Raw genomic sequence first — 27,595 nt, forward strand, 5'->3', positions numbered from 1 at the left:
CTACCCAACCCCTCCTCTGGCTCCGCTTCATCGACGACATCTTCATGCTCTGGACACATGGAGAACCATCCTTGTCAGCCTTCCTGGACCAACTTAACCACTTCCGTTCCCTAAAATTCACCTGGACACACTCCCCCAACCAGATCACCTTCCTGGATGTGGACGTGCACATCGAGGGAGGACACCTGACTACCTCCATCCACATAAAACCCACCAACCACATGCAATACCTACACTTCTCCAGCTCCCACCCGTTCCACACCAAAAAAGCAATTCCATTCTCTCTGGCCCTCAGGGGACAGCGCCTGAACACTTCACCCACCTCCCGCCAGAATTATAACCTCTGCCTACACCAGGCCCTGGTTAACCGTGGATATCCCTCCATCCTGGTCACCAAGCAAATATCACGAGCTGCCTCACATACCACTACCACCAAGAAACCTGCTGCCACCAACCCACCTGCACTCATCACCCAATATCATCCCCACCTCAACAAAATCAGGCACACACTGCACTCTCTTCTCCCAATCCTCCACAGTGATCCCGAAACCAAAAACATATTTCCCGACAAACCCAGGGTGGTTTTCAAACGCCCCCCTAACCTCCAAAACATCCTGGTCCACAACACTCCTTCACCACACATCCAACACCCCCCTGCCCATAAATGCAACCGACCCAGGTGCAAGACCTGTCCCATCCTCATCACTTCTCACACCCTCCAGGTGCACACGGCCACTGGCAAATTTACCCTCCATCCCAAAGGGACCTGCCATGCCTCAAACCTTATCTACATCCTCACCTGCAACATCTGTGGTGATTTTTACCTGGGGGAAACATCAACGGCCCTCAACATCCGCATCAATAACCACCGCTCCTCCACCCACAACCTGGACTTCACTGTCGCCGTCCACACCAACCACCACAACATCAGTTTCAACGACTGCTTCCGGGTAGCGATCATCCATCTCCTACCCCAACCAGCCAACACCTCTGTTCGCAAAAGATGGGAGAGGGCCTATATATCGGCCATGAGTGCAACCACTCCACCTGGCCTGAACAAGGCCACCCAGTAATGCCCAACCCTCACCCACCCTCCCGCCCTCCCTCCCAACTCATCCTACCACACTCACAGTTTACGACGAGCCTGGTGACGAAACAGTGTTTTTTTCGTTCTACGCACCGCTTCTTCTTCAATGGGGACCTGGCAACTCTGCAGGACCCCAACTTCCGGTTCCGTCTTCTGTTTCTTCTCACACCGATGATGCTATAAATTAGCGAAAATTTTGAATTTTCCTACTGTCCGGTGAGTGTTTCCTTTTACCTTATTTGATTTATATATATATATATATATATATATATATATATATATACGAGGGCGATTCAATAATTATTGTCCCCGGCATACTTAAAGTATATGAATTGCAATGAATGATGGGGATATTGTAGCCTAATGTCTTAGATGCCTATATGCAAAATTTCAGAACCGTAGGTGCTATAGTAAATTTGTTTTTCTCGTTTTATGTGTGAGAGGTGGCACTTAGTTTGAAAAATGGAGAAAACCGAACAACGAGCTGTCATCAAGTACCTCCAGAAAAAGGGGCTAAACCCAAAGGAGATTCATGAGGACATGGTCAGTGTGTTGGGTGATGGGGCTCCTACCTACCAGGTAGTAAAAAACTGGTGCCGCGATTTCCGTTGCGGCAGGGAAAGCTGTCAACAGGCCCCTGGTGCTGGTCCTCCAACAACAGCATCCACCCCAGAAAACATTGATGCTGTGCATTACATGATTATGACTGACAGAAGAATCATGGTGCAACAGTTAGCAGACATGCACATCTCTGTAGGCTCAGTGGAAACCATTGTGCATGAACACTTGGGATTGAGAAAGGTGTCAGCGCGATGGGTCCCCAAAATGTTATCCCGTGAACAACAGAAAGACAGAGTTCAATGTTCAAGGGCTGGTTTGGAGCTGATGGGGGCAGACCTGAAGCAGTTCTGTGATAGATTTGTGACAGTGGATGAGACATGGCTCCACCACTATGATCCCGAGTCCAAACGACAGAGTATGGAGTGGCGGCACAGCAATTCACCTTTTCCCCTGCAAATTCAGGGTGCAAGCATCAGCACGCAAGGTTATGGCCACAATTTTTTGGGATGCGAAGGGTGTGCCCTTATTGACTACCTGCTGGGACACACTGTTACTGGGGACTATTATGCAGCCCTAATCCCTAAGTTACGCGAAGCAATCAAGGAGAAACGGCGTGGGATGTTGCGGCGAAAAGTGCTGGTTCACCACGATAATGCTCCAGCACACAGAAGCCATGTTATTGGTGTCGCAATCCATTGCTGCTGGTTTCCATGTGTTGGAACACCCTCCCTACTCACCCGACCTCGCCCCTAGTGACTTTCATTTGTTCCTGAAGTTGAAGGAGCACCTCAAGGGGACGCATTTCCCCTCAAATGCTGCTGTTATGGACGCTGCGGAAGAATGGCTCACGGCTCAGCCACAGACATTCTTTGAATCTGGCATAGTGCTTTACAGCATAGGTGGAAGAAGTGCATTACTGTGAAGGGGGACTTTGTGGAAAAATAATACTGCTTATATGTCAGGGACAATAATTATTGAACCACCCTCGTATATACAAACTAATGATGAAGGAGACAGTAAACAATTACCACAGGAAGAGAAATTATTCTATATTTCACAATCTATGTCGCATTTTCAAGTTGAAGAAGAAAGATCGGCGTTACTAAGAGAAGAGGCACATAATACTGACCGTAGCGTCTCTACGATCAGTGTTGCCAGAAACAGTTGATAGATGACGAGAAGTACTTTCACCAGTGTTTACTGTAAGGTGGGTGGTAATTTTGGGGAGGAGAGGAAAGGGTTACTGGTTGGCTATGTTGAGTCCAGGGGTATAGTGGCGTGCATGCCTGTTATGTAGGCCCTTTCCCAGCGCTGCGGAAAGATGTGTCAGAGCGGGGGGGGGGGGGGGGGGTAAAAGATGGATGATGGCAACACGGAAGCAGTTATTGAAGGTGGTGTTATGGCTGTTGGTGTGGATGGCAACAGTGAAATCGGACTTTTGGGTGGAGGAACGGTGATTATTAATCCTTAGGTTCAAGGGGGTGGAGGTTTTGCCTATGTAGAAGTTGCCGCAGATTTGGCAGATGAGGGTGTAAATTAGGTTGGATGAGTGGCATGTGCCCTTAGGGTGAAGGGTGAACTCGCCTGCCACTGTGGGGATCAGGAGGGTGGGGAGGTGATGAGTATTGGGCAGGTCTTGCATCTGGGTTTGTTGCACCTGTGAGCTGGGGGGAGTGGTGTGGATGGGGTGGGAGTGTTTCGGACCAAGATGTTTTGGAGGTTGGGGGGGGGGGGCGACAGAAGACGACCCAGGGTCCGAAACACTCCCACCCCATCCACACCACTCCCCCCAGCTCACAGGTGCAACAAACCCAGAATCAAGACCTGCCCCATACTCATCACCTCCCCCACCCTCCTGATCCCCACAGTGGCAGGTGAGTTCACCCTTCACCCTAAGGGCACATGCCACTCATCCAACCTAATTTACACCCTCATCTGCCAAATCTGCAGTAACTTCTACATAGGCGAAACCTCCACCCCCTTGAACCTAAGGATTAATAATCACCGTTCCTCCACCCAAAACTCCGATTTCACTGTTGCCATCCACACCAACAGCCATAACACCACCTTCAATAACTGCTTCCATGTTGCCATCATCCATCTTTTACCCCCCCCCCCCCCGCTCTGACACATCTTTCCGCAGCACTGGGAAAGGTCCTACATAACAGGCATGCACGCCACTATACCCCCCCCCCCCTCGGACTCAACCTAGCCAACCAGTAACCCTTTCCTCTCCTCCCCAAAATTACCCACCCACCTTACAGTAAACACTGGTGAAAGTACTTCACGTCATCTATCAACTGTTTCTGGCAACACTGATCGTAGAGACGCTACGGTCAGTATTCTGTGCCTCTTCTCTTAGTAACGCCGATCTTTCTTCTTCAACTTGAAAATGCGACATAGATTGCGAAATATAGAATAATTTCTCTTTGTGTGGTAAGTGTTTACTGTCTCCTTCATCATTAGTGTTTATCTTCCCTTCTGGCACCTTTTGTGATCCTATTCCTGTGTTTATATATATATATATATATATATATTGGATAAAAGCAAGGAGGGCCAAAAGGGCTAAGTAAAAATCAAAGAAGGTAAAAGGAAACACTCACCGGACAGTAGAAAAATTCAAAATTTTCACTAACTTCGTAGCATCATCTGTGTGAGGAGAAAGAGACGGAACCGGAAGTTGGGGCCCTGCAGAGTTGCCAGGTCCCCATCGAAGAAGAAGCGGTGCGTAGAACGAAAAAAACACTGTTTCGTCACCAGGCTCGTTGTAAACTGTGAGTGGGTCGGATGAGCTGGGAGGGCGGGAGGGATGGGATGGCTTGGGAGGGACGGTGGGTGAGGGATGGGCATTGCTGGGTGGTCTTGTTCAGGGCAGGTCGAGTGGATGCACTCATGGCCGATATATAGGCCCTCTCCCATCTTTTGCGAACAGAGGTGTTGGCTGGTTGGGGTAGATGGATGATCGCTGCCCAGAAGCAGTCGTTGAAACGGATGTTGTGGTGGTTGGTGTGACAGTGAAGTCCAGGTTGTGGGTGGATGAGCGGTGGTTATTGATGCGGAGGTTGAGGGCCGTTGATGTTTCCCCCAGGTAAAAATCACCACTGATGTTGCAGGTGAGGAATGTAGATAAGGTTTGAGGCATGGCAGGTCCCTTTGGGATGGAGGGTAAATTTGCCAGTGGCCGTGTGCACCTGGAGGGTATGAGGGGCGATGAGGATGGGTCAGGTCTTTCACCTGGGGCGGTTGCATTTATGGGCAGGGGGGTGTTGGATGTGTGGTGAAGGAGTGTTGTGGACCAGGATGTTTTGGAGGTTGGGGGTGCGTTTGAAAACCACTCTGGGTTTGTCGGGAAATATTTTTTTTGTTTCAGGATCACTGTGGAGAATGGGGAGAAGAGAGTGCAGTGTGTGCCTGATTTTGTTGAGATGGGGATGATATTGGGTGATGAGTGCAGGTGGGTTGGTGGCAGCAGGTTTCTTGGTGGTAGTGGTATGTGAGGCAGCTTGCGATATTTGCTTGGTGACCAGGATGGAGGGATATTCACGGTTGACCAGGGCCTGGTGTAGGCGGAGATTATAATTCTGGCGGGAGGTGGGTGAAGTGTTCAGGCACTGTCCCCTGAGGGCCAGAGAGAATGGAATGGCTTTTTTGGTGTAAAATGTGTGGGAGCTGGAGAAGTGTAGGTATTGCATGTGGTTGGTGGGTTTTATGTGGATGGAGGTAGTCAGGTGTCCTCCCTCGATGTGCACGTCCACATCCAGGAAGGTGATCTGGTTGGGGGAGTGGGTCCAGGTGAATTTTATGGAACGGAAGTGGTTAAGTTGGTCCAGGAAAGCTGACAAGGATGGTTCTCCATGTGTCCAGAGCATGAAGATGTCGTCGATGAAGCGGAGCCAGAGGAGGGGTTGGAGGGGTTGGGTAGCCAAAAACTCTTGCTCAAGTTGGCCCATGAAGAGGTTTGCATAGGATGAGGCCATTCTGGTACCCATGGCTGTACCTCGGATCTGTAGGAAATTTTGGTTTTCAAGGGTGAAGTTGTTACAAGTGAGGACAAGGTGGGCTAGGTGGGTCAGGAAGTTGGTGCTGGGGTTGTGAGGTTTTGGGTCTGCTATTGAGATAGAATTCTCCTGATCGGAGGCCACCAACATACCTCACTCCCATACATGTGGGGCAGACGAACAGCAAAATTCTGCATGACCCGCTGAAGCGTCGAAACATCGATGATGTCGATGACCTCCTGAATGGCAGTTTTCAGCTTTGCAATGGTTTTGGGGTTATTTCTGTACACCTTGTCCTTAACATACCCCCTTCTAGTGACCTCTGGGTACCCCAGAGCCAAAATGCGGTCCCCAAAATACTCCTCCAGGACATTTTCACTTGCAAATGGCCGACATCAACACGTTGCATAAGCATACGAATTCCCATCATGCCCTGTGGCCAGCCACGCAGTTTGGACGTCATCACATGAACCGTTCAGAAATTATGACTGTTTTATTTCATATAGTTCATTAATTGTCACCCTATATATATATATATATATATATATATATATATATATATACCCTGCATATATATATAATATATGAGAAAACAACTCATAAGACTCTAATTCATAAGAATGGTAAATCAGTTATATTTTCTTTTTTTCAATTCACCAATATGTTCTAATTAACTATAGAAATGCAACGAGACATTAAAAAAAGTTTTGAAAATAAAGTTGCCCCAAGTGGGAATTGAACATAAGACCTCACTACCGTAAGCACCTGCCTTAACCATTATGCCATTTCGCCAACCTTGAAAACTGATTCTTCTGGGTCCTTTGTGTATCCTGCTACTTACGCTTGTAATTTATTTTGTACTGGAATAGAGTTTGAAATAATCATGTCAAACGCATGGTTTTTAACGCTGAATCTATTATGTAGGTTTCATTGAGAATTCTGAACCTTCTCGTCGGCACTACATATGTGGAGTTCAACTTCGACTTATTGAGGTCCCTACGACTAAAACTTTGAGTTAAAGGGGTGATTAGAATTTAACTTCGACTCAGATGTTTTTCATAATCTACCTTCGAGTTATTGAGCTCGAACGTTATCCCATAAACTGTTCAAAAATTCGTCTTATCAAGGTTTTATTCCAGTTGTTGAGGTAAAATTAGTATTGAGTGTAATGGGCAATTCAAGGGGATTACAAAAAATCCGACTTACTTCGACTCATATCATGGAATTCGAGATGATGAGGTTTGAGTTATCAAGGTTCTACTGTATATTCAGAGTGACTACTCACTGGGATTTCTTCGTGAATTATTGGCTCTGGGAATTATGCATGAATTCTACGTGAACTTTTCCTCCATATAAAGGGTTTTCCAATAAGGGCGGGTCGATGTTGAAATGGAATAAAACAAGCTGTGTGTGAGGTATGAACGAAATTCTTTTCCATGTATGCCATTATGTATGGAATATAACATCGTTCAAATGTCCGCCGCGGCTTCTCACGGTGGCACTTATCCGAGTGGTCCAATTTTCAATGACACTGCCGCATAGATCCGGCTGAATTTGAGCGATGGCCTGGGTGATGTTGACTTTAAGGGCATCGGTCAATTGCGGTTTATTGGCATATACCTGCGACTTCAGGAAACCCCACAAGAAAAAGTCTAGCAGGTTCAAATCGCACGATCTTGGTGGCCAATTCACGTCACCTCTGCGAGAGATAACCGTACCTTCAAATCGTTCATGCAGAATGTCCATCGTGGCGTCCGCTGTGTGGCACGTAGTGCCATCCTGCTGGAACCACATGTCTATGTCCATATCGTTCAATTTGGGCCAAAAGAAATCGGTTATCATTGTTCTGTAGTGCTCGCTGTTGACGGTGATTTCCTCACCAACGTCGTTTTCAAAAAAGTACGGACCAATGATGCTGCCGGCCCAAAATCCGCACCAAACAGTAACTTTTTGTGGATGCAATGCCACCTGGTGAACCTCGTGTGGGTTGGAGTCGTCCCATATACGGCAATTTTGCTTATTAACACAGCCATTCATCCAAAAATCCGCCTCGTCGCTAAAGATGATTTTTCAATTGGGGTCCTCTTCCAAACGCTCCGAAGCCCAGTCAGCGAACAAACGGCGTTGTCTATGGTCATTAACTTTGAGCTCCTGGGTCAGTTGGATCTTGTACGGGTGTAGGCCCAAGTCCCGATGCAAAATTCGCCAAGTTGAAGTCTGCGAAAGGCCGAGTTCTCAGCCGATCTGGCGTTCCTTTGACGTACGGGTGTTGGCTGATTGTTTACCGAACCGGTCGTCTCGAATTTGGGCACCAAACGTTGGAGAGTCGACTTTGAAGGGCCACCGCGTCTGCCGTAAAATGGGCGCAACACGCGCAACGTTTGCACTAACGAACACTCATTTTGATGATAAAGTTTTTTCATTTGGACGCGCTGCTCAATTGTGTAACTTGCCATGGTGATTTGGCATCAGTGCCTGAAAAGGAAACAACAGATTAGATAGACGCCACCAAAACAACATTGCCGCCACAGGCTGCCAACATCGACCCGCCCTTATTGGAAAACCCTTTACATGAAAAATTACAACTTTTATTAATCCAATGCATACAATTTATAAATATTTATAAATCGCCCTGAGGCAAGTTTTTCACATTTGAGCTTTCATTTTTATTGAGGAAGGAAAAGAAAGCTGCATGTTGGCCCCCATGGTGGAGTGGATAGCACATCGGGCTGCGATGCCAGGGGTCCCGGGTTCAAATCATGGCTTGCGCATGGAGGTTTGTGATGTCTATTCATCAATTTCATCATATCATCACTCATCCCCATCTTCGCAAATTAGCCAAAAGTGGCACAAGAAGCGAAGTAAAATAAATAAAATAGAAATTAAAAAAGAAAGTTGTGTGGAAAATAAAACAGAATTCTCTCAATTTGAAAAGAGCAGTATAAGTGGCCGACCCTCTCTCATATTTTGGTCTTGCTTTCTTCTACTACTGAATAAACAAGGTGGTTACAGAAGGGGGGGAGTGGGTTGGTAACTCATAGTATTCACAAGATGATATTCTCATCATGGTGCACGTAGCAACAGGCCACTTATTGAATAGGATGTCATTCATTCTTGATCAGCATAGCAACAGATTTATGGCCTGCAACTGAGGAAGCCATTTCTTGAATCTAAAATATACCGTGCATTATACAAGAGATATCATTTTTTGTTGCTTTTCTCAATCAAAAAAACAGGGTGTGCATTATACACGCATGCACAATATACATGCTTAAATACAGTAATCCTTTCATATAATATTTTTCTGGTTTTTCATAATATTTGTGTTTCATAAGGGAAGATATTTTAATAATTTCTTGTAAGAAATGCTAGAATATTGTTCATCAGTAACTAGTAATGAAGGATTTCTGATGGACAAGAAATGATTAGGGATTGCAATTTTTTTTAGAAAGACAAATTGCAGATTTCTAATCTCTGCTTAAATGCTTTCTTTTTGCAGGAAGAAATAATCCATGCTGTACATGATGTCTGCAACTGGTTACCTCGCACAGTGTCTAAGGAATGCAACAGCTTCGTTAATCAGTATGCTGATGCAGTCATCCAGTTGCTGGTTCAGGCCATGGAACCTCAAGAAATCTGCACAGCGCTGCATCTTTGTGCCCCTGAGAAAAAGGGTGGTGGTATGTAATGATGTATTCGCTATTATATTTTACATTTGAGTGATGTTTTGAAAGTGCACTAATTTGTAGCTTGTAGCCAGGCAAGTTGAGTTTGTTTGAATGTTTTGGCTATAGTCCCTACCGCTAGGTATAATTTTTAAAATTTTGTTTGCCTTCAGTCTTTGCTTGTGTAGAAGTAAAATTTCATAAATTGTGCATCACACTTTATAACAAAAAGAAAACAAAACAGATTGGCTAATCGGAACTGGGCCTAAGTTTAAAAGTGTGATCTGAGCCACTGTGCAATATGCCTTCATTGGTGATCAATCGCTATGTCTATGTAAGTAGAATATATGTTCTACTTGTTCATCTGATATTAGAATATTGGACTTCAGTCTGAAATACATGATATTAGACTCGGCAGGATGAAGTTGAGAAAGATGCAAATAGTGAAACAACTGTGGTAGTAGTACTAATGGATATTGAGATATAGAAGAGTCTTTAGTTACATAATAATTTTTATGGATATGACGGTTTGTAGTCATCATTTCCTTGGTGATGAAACGGGAGCCAGCTGCAGTAATATTCCGATGGTTGTAAAACTAACCTAACCTGTAAAGATTGCTTGTCCGTGCTGTGATTGCATACGTAACTCGGAGAAATTCCCGAGAGAGGGCAGCTGCTTACGGGGATAAATTGAGCTGGAAGCCAAAGTTACAAATTTAACCGCTAGAGATCGCTCTTTGTGTTAATTTAAAAGGGGAACAAATACTAGTTGAATTAGTATTAAACATTATTAAACTTTGTGTAGAAATTTCAGTTTATTCATTAGAAACTTAACTACCATCAAATATTTATTATTAAATTCGCGTGAATATTTTTTAATCTAATTGTCGCTCGATGAGGGACATTCTGACTAATCAGTTAAAAACAGTAGTGTTCGGAAACTGGGAGGCGGAAGTGATAAAAAAGGAAAAGGGGACATCAAATATCTAATATTCTAATAATAAGGTTTTAAAGATTGGATATAAGTATTTGTTAATTATGCCTTAACACACACGCACGCACTCCTGTCGTAGTTAGAAACCTGTGGATGTTAAAGTGATTTAAGTGTGAACGTGTGATAGTGTTTGGTCATCAGGTGTTCGGAAACTGCGTCAGGCGTGGAGGAAACAATGAACACACTCAAAAAATGGAGGTAAAAGTTGTTGGTCGACAAGAAAACGACGCAACAGAATTGGGTGGTTTGGCACGGTAATGATCGAAAAAGGAGATCGAAAAAGTACTCGTGACCATCAAAATGGGAATCCAGATGGATTGTGGTGTTTTTTAAGCAGTGAGTAACGACTGCAAGGACTGTGAAAGGTGACAGAGGAGAATCCGCCCACGAGGTAAGGCCTTTGTTTTTCCAAGTGCAACGACGATCGAAAAGAGGAATCGACGTCGGGTGAAATTACTTTCATGTTGGTCGCGACGAAAGAATATAAAATAAACGCCACGTACAATTACTAATTATAGTACTAACTGTCAATCGTGTCATTCACGATACTGGTACGCATTATTAAGTTCAAATCCAGACGTGCATGTGGCTCAACGGAAGCCGCCATATTGACCAGAGAAAGGATATCCTTTGTTGAGGAAATTCACTTCAAGTAGATTGAAATTAAACTACGTATAAAATGTTCCGCAGTGAGTAACTGAAGAATCGGAACAGAAATCAGCATTATTTTGTTCGTACGTTAAAGTGACGTCACGCATGCATTTCTTCGCGTTGTTCGAGCACGAGCAATTGGCACCAAAGCTGTTGGGTTAGGGTAATGTCTAGTGCACGGACAGTTCAGATATAAATAGATATTGTAACCCACTTTCACGTGATATGAGGTCATTTGGTAATTTTCAGTTTGTGTGTGTATTGTGTAGTTAAGCTAGGTGCACCAGCTGGTCGATCAGAACATAAAAAATATGTTTGACATTTAAATATAACTTCAGTCTATTTATGAAAAAGAGGTACCTCAGGTGTTCTTTCTTTTGATGTCATTAGTACGTTAAAATTAACGTCATAGTTGTCAAGTCGAGAATTAATTACACGAAAATTGTTTATTCGTTATCAAAAGTCTGTCACTTAAAATAATTGCAACATTTGGTGTAAACTCGCATTCGTCACTAATGTGAATAAAGTATTGAACGTTCCTGTGAGTTAGATTTCACCCAGATACACATGAATGATGTCTAGTTTGTAAGTAGTGAATGTTTACTAACTATGAAACCTTTTCAGGTGAGAGAGATGTCAGAATGTTTGTCTGGCATTAGGGACAGGTATACTGCGTGATATGGATCTTGTTATAATTCGTAAACCAAAGGTGTGTTGGTGAATTGACATATTCACGTCTTGCCACAAATTGATTTCTCAGATGTGTCAAGCATAACACAGGGAAAGGGCGCGAGTGCCAAGTAAAGGATTTTTAGTAACTACTTTGCGTTACTGCTTAATACAGGATGTTTTCCTTCAGATTGGCTAATTTCTGAATTTCTTATTTTTCATTTTAAATCAGAGTCAATTTGAAACTTGGTTGTACTATTTCTTTCTAGCAAGGATTGACTTATTGAGACCAAACAATTGTCGCCGGCGCGACCGTACGGTAATTCTATGATGTGAGAGGGAATTGATAGTGAGAAAGTTAAGTGGTTGGAATCTTGGATGTGGTAGATGTGGATGTGATAAGTAACCTCACAGAATAGATAGGCTTAGGCAACCCCGCTCAAGCGGACCGTATCATATGGACTTTAGAAAACCAAGGCTGGTTGTGTTCAAAGGTGTAACACATTTCACAGCCAGGAATAGAGCTGCCACTGTCTAGATTACACAGAAACTTGCTACTTGCAAGAATAGGGGAATTTTTTAATGCTTTGTTGGTCATTATATTACTTAGACATCTTCTTGAATTCACAGTAAGCTTAGGTTCAGAATTTTATAAAGGTATATTTGAACTCCATAAGGTTGTAATTCTAATATTATTTCTTATTTATTTGAACTTAGTTTTTCTTTTTCATATTACCCATGCTAAACCTTTGACATATTTAAATTTCTCATTGCCTTGTGAATCTTGTTTAATGCAAACTGCATATCACCTTGTAATCAAGAGTCCCTTTTTGGTGACACAAATTTCATATTTATATAAAACATTCTAAAATGAGAAATTTTGTGTGTTGTTTTTAATTTGGTTATTATGGACCACTGGTTTGATCTGTTGAAATGAAGATGTCGAATGTATGTATTTTTGTAACAGAATGTATTATTGTGAACAGTAAATATCAATCCTTAGAGGCACATATGTTTGGTACATAAAAAATCAAAAGTTTGGTACAAAAACGGTCAATTTTGGGTTCAAAAGCGGTGAAAAAAATTTCGGTTTTAGTGGTGAAATATTCGATCAAAAGCCGTATATAAAATTTTAAAATTGTGATATAATCCTAAATTACTACAAAAAATGAACATTTCCCTTCTAATAGCACATTTACGTATGTAGGTACCAGAGTATTAAGCTTTTTCCTGTATAAAGGGGTCCATTTTTTCTTCTCAAATATTTACAGCAGAATTAATTAATTTTCCGTGAATTGCATAACTTGCAGGATAATTCAAACTTCAGAAAGTGTCGCGGCGGTAAATAAACGCTAAATTTCTTGTTTAAGCGTCTATTTCACATTTTGCAGTTCATTTCGCATCATTTCGTGAAATAACAGGGTAGAAAAATGCACTTCACACCTTTCAGAAACAAAAAATTAACATTACAATGTGTTATTTCATATTTCGTGTTTTTGTCAAAAACTAAATATGCATGCCTCTATGAATCCTCTTTCTCCCTCAGAAACAGAAAAGTGCACTGTTTGCAGAACCGTTGTCAGCGCCGTGGACAAATTGCTGAAGGAAAGCAAAACTGAGGAAGATATAGACAAGATTCTTGAAAAAGTCTGTTCCATATTACCTTCTTCATTTGGCAAGCAGGCAAGTAAAGATATGGTTGAAATAATAGTGAATGTTTGGCATGATTTTTGTCTATTGTGTGTACCCTAAACATGAGTTAGTCCCCCTCCTTGGAGAGTAAAGGGGTACTATTAAAATATGCTAGAATCATCATAGTCTGTTTCTTAGAGTAAGCAAAGGCAAGTAAGTACTGAAGTCTTTGAACAACTGAAGAACCCAAAAATTTTGTAGTAAAAGTAAGTAAAGGGCACACATGCCATGAAGGCATATGGGGTGATGTGGAGGTAGAGCTCCACATATTCTTGAATCTCGGCCATAGTTGGGATGATTTGATCAGCATCATGCCTGGCTGCCTTTACCCCCCAGGTACCCATTGATATGAGGCTGGGTGGGCCCTGGGAATCAAACCTGGGTCTTTCACATAGTAGGCAGATGCTCTACCAACTGAGCTACTGTGGCTTCTTGTTTTTGTTTATAGTTATTGTTATTTGAGATGGAAATAAATCCAATGTAGGTTATTTTCTTGAAAATAAAATTGCATGTATTTTCCTCATTAGTTCTTGTTTGTTCTTAATTTTTTTATTAACTGTTTCATATTTTTACAGTTTTTGGGGGCTGCATGGAAGTAATCAAAACTGGTACATCAGGTTGCGTAGATATTACCAGATGAATTGTCCACTATTTTCATTAATTTTCAATGTTGCAATCTGCATTATTAAAGAATGAAATTGTGCTGATGCTCGTGCAGAGGAGATCAACTGCTTCTAGTGCATTTTGTTTAAATTTTTTAACCTTGCATTACATAAACTGAATTGAATGGAGAATTTCCATGGTAATATTTATGCATTGTGCAACATACAATTCTTGTGTGTGGGTGTGCATTTGAGTTATGCCAATTTTATTTTTTGCAGTGCAAGGAAATGGTCGATCAGTATGGAGCAGCCATAATGGTGATGGTTGCCGAAGTAGCTGATGTAGATACTGTTTGCGCAGAGCTCTCCTTGTGCCCCAAAAGTGCAGGGACCGTTCATTTGCTGGGTGGGAAGAAATGCACTTGGGGACCATCGTACTGGTGCCAGACTGAATTCCATGCCAAAGCCTGCAAGGTAAGAATTTCTCTCATAGTATTTTGAATCCAGGGTGTTATCAAGAAAGAAGGAAATGTAAGGTTTAATTCTAGGGAAATCTTCTGTATGATCAGTAGAGTCACATATTTTTGGTAAATAAAAAAGCAAAATTTCGGTATAGGAGAGTCAATTTCGGGTTTAGAAGCGGTAAATAAAATGAAATTTCACTGTTATAGCGGTGAAGAAGCAATATATAAAATGACATTTTGGTTTTAAAAATGTGAATATAATCCCAAATTTGATTTAAAAACTGCACTATCACACAAAATAAATATATCACTTCTAATAGCACATTAAATCATTACCAGAATATTAAGTTTATTCCTATATAAAGAGGTCCATTTTTGCTTCTCAAATATTTACAGCAGAATTAATCAATTTTCCGTGAATTGCATAACTCGCAGCATACTTCAGACTTTAGAAAGTGTCGTGTTGGTATATAAATGGTAAATTTCGTGTTTAAAGAGTCTATTTTGCATTTTGCAGTTCATTTCGCATCATTTCGTGACGAAACAGTGTAGGAAAATGCACCTTTCACCTTTCAGAAACATAAAAATCAACATTGCAATGTGTTATTTCACATTCCCTGTTTTTGTCAAAAACTAAATATGCATGCCTATAATGATCAGTATTGAGGTCAAGGTTTTTCCCATTTGTGTTCTTTTTACTACAGTCTCCATTTTCCACAAGGCCCTCCCCAATAGCATAGTGGTAATGTCATCCTCATATAATCAAGTGGTCCTGCGTTCAATACCTAAAAGGGCACATAGTGCTTCAGATCCCACTTTAAACTGTAGGTCCAGTCCCTATTAGCCTATTTCTGCATAAACTGCACTTAAAACAAGACTTCTACATCAACATTTTCCCCTCTTCTCTTGCAATTCATTCTTTCCATATTATCTGTAATCACCCTCTGTTCTGATCTTAATATAGTTACAAGTAACTGCTACTATTTTTTTTAGTAACAGTAACTTTTTAAATGTATAACTGTAACTTTTTGACATAACTAGTAATTAAATTAAGTTACTTTTTGTTACGTTTCAACAGTGTGTTTTGCATGATGTAGCTTGCCATGTATAAGGGCTTACTTCACTCATTTGTAGTTTTTCTTGCTCCCACCATTTTTTCGCATTACTTTTTTTATCGGCCTCAAGTCAAAGTGAATTAAGTGGTCAACTCGGACTCAACTGAAGATTCCAGGTTTGAATTCTAGCTTGGAATTGCTGTTTCAAGTATTGTCCATAAATTTTATCTAATCACCATTCATCCTCAATGTCGGGATTAGCCAGAAGTGGCAGAAAAGCAATCTTAAGATGGACTACAGTACATTTTAGCGTGGAGATGGTATGACTATGTTCACTTCAATTTCAATCAAGGTGGACTGATTAAAATTGCGATTTAAATCAGGTGTGAAAAAATCACTGATTTAAATCACTTTAAATAAATATTTATAGAATAATGTAAATAAGGATTTTGTAGATATCAGAATCACTTTTGGTGAAAGTACAGGGTGTCCCACTCGAAGGTATGAGACATAATCACCAGTGGAGGGGGTCTTCCCTACATTCCACCGCGTGACAAGAACCATCAACTAATATTTCAACCTTGCCCGAAACTCCCAACTAAATTCCTAAACCATTCAATCTGTTCTCGTTCGTCTCATCAGTAGCGCTAGAAGCTATGACTGGAGAGCCACAAGTGAAACTTATGTATATATAAAATGGTTCCAAATAAACTTAATAAACTTCCTAAGGAAACCACCTTTTGTTGTCGACTAATCGCTCGTTATACGTAATGTGGAGCCTATCTTCCACAACAATTCATGACATCTTTCATTTGTTTATTAACAAAATATACCTTGTCTTTAGATACACCCTGTACGTTATGTTAAGCCAAATCTGATCAAGTCTTCAAGTTGTTTGTTATCAAATTTCATAGCACTATCTCACTTTCTCGTTTAACTAATATGTACCCTTTCTTTTGGCACACCCTATATGCTGAGTTAGACCAAACACAAATAATCCCTCTGATTATTCATACGGAATCTCATGCTTTTGATATTTCATTTTTCAAAGTGACGGGTTATACTAAACTGGTATGCCACTTGGGATCAAAACCACAGACAATTCACACAAGAGATAACACTAGAACTTTACTTAAGGCCTAAGCCACCATACTAGGCTCCCTTGAAATTACAATGGGACTGATCATTCCGGAGATTGTGAACACAAATTCAAGCTAATACTGGTTAACTTAACAGTAATGCATGCCCCTAGATATCATCATAATCCCACTATTACTGACAATTCTCAGAATGAAAAGTGGGAGGTGGGCGGCCTACCCTCTGGAAAGAAACTGGCATTAGTACACAACATGCTAATATATCCTACACACTGAGGTACCCTTTGGGTTAAATTGCAACACCGCGAGTTAACAATAGGAACTTTATTAATAAATTAACATGATAAAGAATTTGTATATTAAGGTTCACAATTATTAATCAATGCTGCTCAAAGGCCATATGTTAAATATCATCTACCGACATTTTACTCGTGTCTGTATGAAACAATTATACTGACACTGCTGCTGTGGTTATCTCAATGATCCTAACATCAGCATCTGGTAGTCACTTAAATATAAAGAATTTTAATTTACTTACATAGTCACTGCGCATATCAATCATAAATTCCCATAAGCCGAAAATAAATTCACTTATCCTTCTTAAAAGCGTCAATCTTCTCCATATTCTTATCAAATCATCAGACGTTAACTTTCGTACTCAAATCGCGCTATTCAGTTCAACTCGTACGTCCATGATTGAGCGCATATAAATCGATTTCACTCATCTTGTCCAATTTACTCGTCCATTCGTTCTCCTTCTTCCCTCCAGAATCGTTTTTTTCCGTTCCGTCTATTTCCGGTTTTTCCAAACGAATCAATTCTGCCGTACTCTCTTCCTCAGATGTTATGCACATTCACTCTTGACAAGATAAATACATAAATCCCAGATAATATCGTATTAATAGTACAATTTGCTTTATTTGCATAATGTTATTACTTAATTCAATTATAATTTACACGAGCCCGACCCTGTGGCCGAGTGGTTAGCACATCGCGCTGCGACGCCAAGGGTCCCGGGTTCGAATCCCGGTCGGGCTTGGTTGTTTGTGAATGTCCATTCATCAATTTCATCATTTCATCACTCATCCTCATCTTCGCAAATTAGCCAAGAGGCACAAAATGCGAAGTAAAATAAACTAAATCAAATAAAAAATAAATAAAATATAATTTACACGAGTATTTTTTATAATCAAGCGACTAAAAAAAAGAAAGAAAGAAGACTATTTCTTTACAAAGTGTCACCCGAGGACATCTATTGAGTACAATTGGAATTAAAAAAAACTTCAAAATGTAATACCGCCAGGCACGTATATTCTAGGCTACCTAGGCTATCGCCGAAGCCCAGATTAAATACAGAAAATAATCGAACGACCGCGCGAAAAAATTATACTATAAAACCTGCGACCCCTGTGCACTGTACTCCCACGAGGAGAGGAGGGGGAGAGTGGACCATGCTTCTTTATGGCCCGAGCTGAAAGGAAGAAAACAGAAAAGGCTGAGCTGGGATTTTTCGTCCAAGGTTTGTTTTCCTTGTGCTCGCTCTATACATGGGAATGGACTCCTTTCCTTTAAAACTACCACCAGCCTTCAGCGGTTAAATTCTACCCCGACCAGCGCCTGGAGGAGGTCGGTGACGTATTTGTAGTGACTTCTTAGACAGGGAACTCTTCGTTTTACAACGGCGGTAAAACTTTACAGCGATTCCAATGCGCTAACCAGCATGGGATTTTCCCAGGCAAGGGAAATTTTGTAACTATACTACTATTACAGGAACGGGAAAAGAGTGGCTGGCATGAGATAAGGAATTTGGCCTCTAGGCCAAAAACAACACTGTCCCATCGAATACATGCAGAACTCACAGGCCGCTGACCTTCAACCAAACACGCTTTACGATGTTTTCAACCCCTCTGCTGCTTTGTTTATGACTAGCTAGGATCGACTGACTGGCCGGAGATGACAAAGGGCATTTTGCGAGTGGAAATCGCGTTGAAGGAAGTCTAAGAAAATTAGGCTTGTTACTGTGTGGAATTTCTTAAGTGTATTGAGTGAGTGAATTACGTATATATGTTTTGAATGATCTGTGCTGCATTGTGTAGTGAAAGAAAATGAATGACATAATTAACGAACTATTGCCGAAACAATTTACTCTGCTTTTGCATGAGGATAAACTTCAAATCGTGAAGATATGCAGGCCTCTGACATCGCAAAGAAGAGAAGAATGGATTTGATTTGTTATTTTGCGTTGCTCTTCTGCCACTTTAGCTAATCGCGACGATGAGAATGAGTGACGATACGATGAAATTCATGAAGGGTCATTCACAAAGAATACCCATGTCCATGCCTGGATTTGAGCCCGGGACCCCTGGCATCATAGTGTGCTTTGCTAATAACCATTTTACCACAGAGGTTGCCAAGAGAAGAATGGAGTTCCTGTCCAAATTAAATATTCAAGGTAAGAAGTTTATTATATGCGTATATTTTATTCTCGCACGTAGGCCTACATAAATATTTCACAAATGGGCCTCTATTTTTTATAAATAACCATGAAATATTTGAAATGTTTTCCTTACTGTTATAGTAATGAAACAGTTCTATTTTTATAATTATTAGTAAATTGTAATTATATATTTTGATCGTAATGTCACATCTTAAAATCCAGAAATTGAACGAAAAAGAGCCTCCCATTTGAACATTATGATAAAAAGATATAGCCCAGGTTTTGAACCCAGCATACGCCACTGATTACCACCTACTGTTGCCATCTCACGTGCAAACAATAAACTAGACAACTTGTTATGCTAAATAAGCAATTTGAGGTTGGCAGTCCTGAATCAAATTTCTTACAAATACTCACTTGAGTGTAAAGCAATTTAATTCTCACCAGAATGACGCTTATGACAAAGTTTGACATAGGTAGCCCCAGAAATTGTTGTGTAAAAAGGGTAGGTGGAAAGGAAATGAAACAAAATTCGTACCTGATATGCCTGTATATGTGAGAACTGAAATCAAATCACATGAGGTGCTGGAAATGTCCTCCCCCAGCATCTAAACACTTTTGAACACGACGTTGCAAGTTTGTGAATGTGTCTGCCAGAACGTCTGGTGTCACTGCCTGGATTTCACGGCGGATGTTCTCCCGTAACTCGTGGAAGGTGCGTGGTTTGTCCCGATAGACCTTGCCTTTCAGGTGACCCCATAGGTAAAAGTCTGGTGGTCAAATCTGGTGACCTGGGAGGCCATAATCCTCTTGAAATGCCTGGGACCGGGAAAAAGGATTCCACCTCAGCCATGCTCACTCGAGAAGTGTGGCATGTTACTCCATCTTACAGGTACCAAACGAGTGTCAATTCCTAAGTCTTAACTGATTCACGAACTCCTGAAACAGTTTGATGTAAACTTCACTTGTTACAGTAGAGTCGAAAAAAATAGGCCCAATTATACTCCGCTGTGATAATGCACAGAACATGCCTACCTTTTGTGGATGAAGGGATTCCTCGAACAGTGCATGCGGGTTTTCACTATCCCAGATGCGTGTGTTTTGGGAGTTCACATAACCGAATAGGTGGAACCACGCCTCATCACTGAACACATGTACTCCAATATTCCTGGCACCTCAGCAAAAAATTGCTGAAACCAACAACGGCAAAATGTCGTGCGTTTATCGTCTCTTTAAGTTCATGAACAACCGTACACCGGTAGGCATACAGGCTGGCCTTCTTCGCAGCTCTTTGACACGTGTTTCGGGATAGTCCACTTTCTTGTGATAAACATCAAAGAGATTTTGTGGGAGAGTCCCAACAAGCGGTTGGCCGCTGTTTCTTCCAACAAATAGGCAGCCCCTGCCATGCTGATCCAACACTGTTCCACTGGTTTCCGGCTTCTTCACTAGCATTTGTATGCATTGTTTAGACGGCGGGTGTCGACCACCAAACTGTTCCAGAAACATTCGCTGACATGTCTTAATGGACCCTCTTATCCGATAGTGTTTCACAAGAAAAACACACTCTTCAACAGAATAGTGATACATTGTCACTACGACTTGAAACAAGCAAGCATCTCACGATACTTCCCACACTTCACTGAAAACACGGTGCCAACAACGACTCGCGAAACTTGTTTGTTGCCGCCCTCAAGGGTTATGGAGTACAGTGTTGCCGCGTCACCTTTCTCATGGAATACACTACATTCTCTCAAAATTTCATCGCAAACAGTCAAATATTTACGCAATTTTTTGCGGGGCTACATTCGAGTGGGACACCCGTTACATTAATCTCTTAATCATTTAATAGTGTTTTTTAGGCTCTAAGAAAGGAAACAAAATATGTGTACTGATGGGGTGAAGCTCATATGAAAGGAAATGTGATATGTAAACTGTAAACACACTTAAATCCTCTTGATTTAAAATTCAATAATTTTTACAGGCAAAAATAGCAAATATTTTGTGTAGAAAAATATACAAAATACTATTCATGTTAAACCATAAATAGTGTCATTATCATTAAACTGAAATAAACGTGGCAGATAATATTTTGCAAACTATCATTTAAAAAATTGACAAAATTCAGTTGCAATTATAGAGTAAGTACATCCAGAATGTTTTATTTTCACTGGAAGAAAAGTTACTGAAATTATGTATTACAGTTTCATTAACACATTCAACAAACATTTCCATACTAGGTTCATATATATAGTATCAGAAACAGAAAAATGTACATTTACATATAATTTTTTTATTTACTTGAATCAAACTTCAAATATTTTAAGGAGCCATTTCCTAGAAAAAGCCTTTCTATAAAAATAACATATATCTACATGTATGGTGTCAAAAATAATACCAGCAATTTTATTTTATTTTATTTTTATTTATTTATTTTCTTTCAAATCAAAAGAATCTATTTAAATAATAAAAATCATGATTTTTATCCACCCTGATTTCAATGTCACTGCATCTTTCCATTTACGACCCATATTTGAAGGCCCACAGACAAATTACGGTTATACATGTACTACTGGGCTTAGAGTGTATGCTGCCCGTTTTGCCCGTTCGAGTGAAGAAGCTCTCATTGCAGCATTCTTTACAGCGTACCTTTTTAGAAGCGATATCGGGCAGGACCACACAGAGTTTCTCTGTGGTGACCAGTCAATGCCAGGAGTGCAATGTTGTACAGTTAGGAAACTGTGGTGCCCAAGTAAAATGCAGTGTTCTGTATTTTTCTTGCACGCAAGAAGGTTTCATAAAATTTGCCACTTTACGGTTCATCATAAGATGGCACAAGACATTTTGAACCTGACTGTCGAAGTCCCATAAATTTCCATTGCCTACAGCTGGAGTTATTGTTTCTTGAAGAAACTCTGGGAAACAACTTCAGTCTCCTTTTTTTCGTTGACACAGCTGAGTTGTCTCTTGGGAAAACAAGGAGTTTAAATTAATCTCAATATAATATACACAATTACCCATCATTGTTGTGGACTTTCTCATATATTGAGAGTCTAGAGTCAATTTGAGTTCAACGTTTTTTGTAGAAAGGCGATATAAAATTATTCACTTATAGTTTACTTGTATGCCACAAAGAACAGTTGTGAGAGGATTACCGTATTTACTAGGGATGTGCCGAAGCCGATTACAGATGTATGAAAATCGGCAGAAATTGACATATCTGCATTTGTATCGGAATCGGCAAAAATCCGATATTTAAACCGGTACAGATTATACTAGAGTTTTACCTTCTAATAAGTTTTATATTCTAGTTTTGTAAGATTTATTGAAAATTAGGTTATGATTCTCATTATTGTAGAGTTTTTGTAAACTTATTGCAAACTCTCATTCAGAGGATCAACCTAACTCAAAATCGGAAATAAAACCGTACATTGCTAAACCAGGATCTGCTGTTGTATTGGAAATTCAAAAGTGAGTATTCAAACTTGAAGCAAGTGCTGAGAAAATACTTGGGCATACCTGCTGCAGCAGTATTCAGTGATTGAGTGTTCAGTGTTGCTGAACAGATTTGCGATAAGAGAAGAAGTAGGTTACTTCCTGAACTGCTTCCAAAACTCGTGTTTCTGAAGTTGAATCTGGCAGCAGTAAATTTCCAACATTAAGAACAGGAATTAATTTTGCATTTCAAAGAACTGCTTGTGTACTAATGTAAAATCTTTTGAGAATCCATTTTCTTTATAAAGTTTCACGTAACCGCCTTTTGTAGATGCAAATCTACATTCGCATCTCTTGAGAATATATATATGTATATACATATGATATGCAATACAAATGTACATAGCAAATTTATTTTTGTCATGCTGAAAATAACATCCCATTTCTGTTTAATAATCTTATTATCGGAATCGGTTAAATATCGGTATCGGTTCCAAAAATTATCGGTGAGTACATCGGCATCGGTAAATTTTCAGCTTCGTCACATCCCTAGTATTTACTCATGTATAATGCACACTTTTTTCCAAAATTTTTGCCCCCAAAAACTGTGGTGCGTATTATGCACGGAATAATTCAGACAGCCAACATGAAACCGTACAGGGTCGTTCCATAATTTTGGGACACTTGTGTTGATTTTTCATGTTTACGGAACCATATCATGTTATATATCGTTGTATAGCTTGAATCCTGCAGTTTCTGAATATGGAAACAGTATTCCATACAAGATAATGACACTAATGTGAAATGCGATTGAAATAAGTTCATAAAAAAATGAAACGTTCTGATTTTTATGGTACTTTGGATGAAAGAAAACATAAGGAAGAAGATAATAAAAATTAAAATATATTACTGGCCAAATAATATGACATACATGAAGTGTGTAAATTCCTTAATGGAAGAAATCTTGTGCTGCTAACTGCTATTTGGAAGGTCCTGAATGTGCCTCGTATAAATGTTACATTAGTCACGGAAAGAAAAAGTATATATTTTGAAAATAAAAGAATGAGCAATTGAATAGGTATGATATCATTCACTCTTGATCAGCATAGCAACAGCTTTACGACCTACAACTAAGAAAGCCATTTCTTGAAACTGGATTGTACTGCGCATTATATACGAGATATAATTTTTTGTCACTTTTACCCATCCAAAACCAGTGTGTGCATTATACACACACGTGCACTATACATGTGTAAATACGGTATATATATTGTTGAATATTGGGGAGACAGCGAATTTTCTGTCTTTTTCTTCCTCCAGCAGTTAGTTTGGCAACAGTGCAATAGCACTGGCTGCGTATTGGCTGAACTCGTGTGCCTTCTAAAAGCATACATGGTATAGTGTGTGTGTGTGTGTGTACATGTAAGTGTTAGAGTATCTTGCATTTACTAATTTTTCCTGAAAAGGAACAGTCCTCGACTATGCATAAATCTTGCTTGGATGTTTAATTACAAATTAAATTACGAGATAAGCATGCCCGTCCAGCATCACATTTCCATAGCTAAGATGTGCTTCCAAATTACATTAACTTCTCTGGAGAAACAACACTGTAACTTCATCTGACATTGCAAGAAAAACATATGGGTGCTTAATCTTTATTGGCCATGACAGTGAAGACTAACAAGAAAGTTTAGTTCTATAATTTTAAAGTGTTTGCAGGTGTTCAGACATGAACATTCTATTCTTTCTTTTTTTTAAAACTTTTAGGCCACACAGCATTGTGAAGAAAAAGTCTGGACAAAGGAGAAGAAATCTGAGAACTAAATGTGATAAGAGGCACACTGGGGAGTGTAAGTAAAGTGGCAGTGGATTTTTGTGATTTATATGTTGAAAAACTTTGAAAGCTCTGTATATAAACAGCAGTCTAGCTACTAGTGGTTAGAATTATTGCATTATTTGAGTATATTGTGTGCCGAATTATGTAAATTACACCACTTATGTCAATGAGTTATTCAGATCATGTACAGTTTGTACACATATAAATGTAATGTTTGTAAGTAAGAGAGAAAAAAATGGTATTTGTTAGAACATTGTTGTTTGAAGTACTTTTTTATTTGAAATCTGTGATAAAAGTTTCACCTGCAAATGAAATTTTTGTGCAAAAATTAGAATTATCCATGACACTTCGTTGCATAAAATCTGGTGTAATTCCAATAAAATATTTATGATTGAAAATGTTCTGTAAATTTAATGTATGTATGCATTGCCCTTTTTCACACAGGAGAATACAATACTGATTGTATGAAATTGCATATTTTCACAGTTTTCATGATGTTAATGTTTTTTAAGTAATATGTAATTGTTGATGCAGCTACTACAGTGGTTAGTGAGTTTCTGCATTCTTATCTGTAGCAATTATTCTCTTTTTTTAGCAATTTGCTTTTTTCAGTATGCGTTTAAGTTGTGAATTTACTTCTTTAAAATTTTGATTGTGTTTGAAGATTCATCACTTCGTATACTGCAGAATGATGGTTTCTGTATTGAAGCATTTTTCTTTTTACTGTTCTTAATAAATTTATCTTCACAAATAATGCTGTTTCACTGCCTTTCAAATGAATAGTTAACCCTCCATGGTTGCGCACGGTCTCTCGTTTCGGGTGTGTGACTTTAATGTCGTTACTTATCAATGATCGTTTTGTCAACACACTCCCTCTGTCTAGCTGAGATTCTAACCTTTCTCTTTTACCCCACAGTTTTCTTTTCAGTGTTAGTAAGATACTCGAGCCACTAGGGAGGGTTCATTGAAAACCCTTGCTGTCGGAGTCCATGTGTGGCTGTAGGCGTACCTAGTTTTTACTGAAAATCCGATATGTTGTGCCATGTCCGATTAAGGAAGAGTACATTTTTATAATTTTAAGGAATTTAAATTTTTTATAGTTTTATAGAATTTCATTTGTTGAAAGAAAAGATCTAATCGTAAAATAAATGAAGATTTAGCATTTTAGACCATTTTAAAAACCCGGTCTACGAGACCATGCGTGACCATTGACATAACTTTTCTCACGCAACCCACAAAGAGTTAATAATACTAGGGCTAAGCCAATACCCATCAATTGACCAGAGTTTTGCTTTAAAAAAATTACATCAAAAAATGAAAATACCTGTTATATAATCACAAAATAATTTTATTTCACACAATATTGGTACAAAATCAATGGAAACTTCAAATTTTGCATAATTTTCAGGATAATTAGATATGCAAAAGTGCTGTGTGGCATTTTGCATACCCCTTGAACTATGAAAATGCCAGAAACATATCAGTAAATCCAGCTGATACTTTCCAATACCAATACATTGGCATCAGTTAAACCCTAGAAGAAACATTAGTGATTCCAACAAAAGGAGGAGGCCTTCTCCCACAGTATTTTTTAACATGATGCAGTGTGAAGGTAGTTGTTCGAGCCTGTGCTAGATACTTTGAAATTGCATCTTCAGACATCTGCAAGTACGTACATTGCCCTGTGGGGCATAAAGAGAAAAGTGGGTATAAGCTATATTTGAGGGCTCTCTTATAATGGGGTATCTGTTTGCAAAGTAGTAGTCACATTCACCACGCTACAGTACTCAAAATAATTGCTGCATATATTGAAAGCATGATACATACGAGTGGAGTTCCAAAAGTTCCCATATTCACCTAGTTCAAAATTTCTAAGAAAGTTGAAACAGGGTAGAAAGATTGTCTTTTCTACATAGTCACACCTAATATTAGACATTTTTGCCACCATTGCAAACACTTGCGAATACCATCTTTGTAAAATTCTGGAGATTGGGCATTTAGCCATGTCTCTGTTGCGGATATGACATCATTGTCATCTTGAAAATGCTTGCCCTGCAAAAACTTCTTCATATTAGGGAAGAGGAAGAAATCCAAAGGTGCAATATCCGGGGAATATGGAGGATAAGGCAAAATATCATAGCCACTCACATGCTTTGACGAGAACATGATGAAATGCATGGGCAGGTGCATTGTCATGCAGGATGAGCACACCTTTAGACAGCATTCCTCACCTGCAAATTTTCATTTTCTCATGCAATTTGGCCAGAAGGTCTGCGTAATAATCCCCAGTAATTGTGTGGCCTTTTGGAAGGTAATGTGTGAGGATAACACCGCCTTCTTGGCAGACACTTCGACCTTTGCCTTTTTAGGGAAAGGGGAAGATCACAATGTTTCCACTGTTTTGAACTTTTTTTTTTTGCTTTCAGCAACAACATTATATGATGGACACACTTCACCATATACAGCAAACATTTCCTCATGGATTTGTTTGAGAGCTTTGCCTTGAAGAAAGAGGAACCGGATCACGGTTCTGTGTTACAATTTGTGCACTGTCGCACCTTCATTGAAATGCCTGACACGGAAACAGTAATTATTCAACTGCAATCATATTTGGCACATAACATACACAAGGTTGTACCTATTCAACTTACACAAGTTTGTGTTCCTATTTGAATTATTTCTATACGGATATGGAAACTTTTTGAACCCCCTCGTATTGTACATACAGGAGCACCAAATGCATTGTATGCCATGGCGAACTTATTCACCCAAACTCAACTGCATTGAAAATGCATGGACACTTCTGAAGACAGCTATCACCATTCATTCTAACCCACCACAGACCCTTCAACAGCTCACAGAGGCTGCCGTACAGGAATGGAAGCGTATTTCTCAGGATACACTAGGCAACCTGTGTGAAGCATGCCACATCATTTAGAGACGCATGCATATTCTCCTTGAGGGCCCATTGGCTCCTGAAGCCCAGGAATGATTGCATCAGCCATGCTCATTGGCATTGCTGACAATCATTATGCCCCTTGGTTCACTTTGTAACAGTTCTGTATACTTTCCTTTTGTTTTATGTAAAACACTTCACTTTTTCTTTGGTTTTACTTTGTCTCATTTCCTGGCATATCTAATTTCCTTCAAGACCTATATCACATTCCATTCTGTAAATATCAAATTATGCGATAGCTTTTTTTAACACTATAGATAGCCCCATAAAAGTGCTGATTGGAGATGATGACATTTGTCAATGAAAATCAGGTTTGAATCTGTCTTTTTTCTTCTAAAGATGCATCGTTTACAATAGACTACTTAACCTACTTGTCTTTTCATTATGTGCAAATG

At 39.9% G+C, this 27,595-nt stretch overlaps 1 protein-coding gene across 1 annotated transcript in view; it reads left to right on the plus strand.

The window, feature by feature from the left end:
• The window catches only part of Sap-r (prosaposin), a 79,775-nt gene extending 54,777 nt beyond the window's left edge, over positions 1-24,998 (plus strand). Inside the window, exons 15-18 of the mRNA XM_083131414.1 lie at positions 9,146-9,326; positions 13,172-13,308; positions 14,199-14,393; positions 24,175-24,998. Coding sequence (XP_082987540.1) covers positions 9,146-9,326; positions 13,172-13,308; positions 14,199-14,393; positions 24,175-24,231 — 570 coding nt within the window. The 3' untranslated portion in view covers positions 24,232-24,998. The remainder of the gene's footprint in view (positions 1-9,145; positions 9,327-13,171; positions 13,309-14,198; positions 14,394-24,174) is intronic.
• The last annotated feature ends 2,597 nt before the right edge of the window (positions 24,999-27,595 follow it).

This window comes from Lepisma saccharinum, chromosome 11 (assembly GCF_977018435.1).
Source record: "Lepisma saccharinum chromosome 11, izLepSacc3.1, whole genome shotgun sequence".
NCBI classification, from domain to species: domain Eukaryota; kingdom Metazoa; phylum Arthropoda; class Insecta; order Zygentoma; family Lepismatidae; genus Lepisma; species Lepisma saccharinum.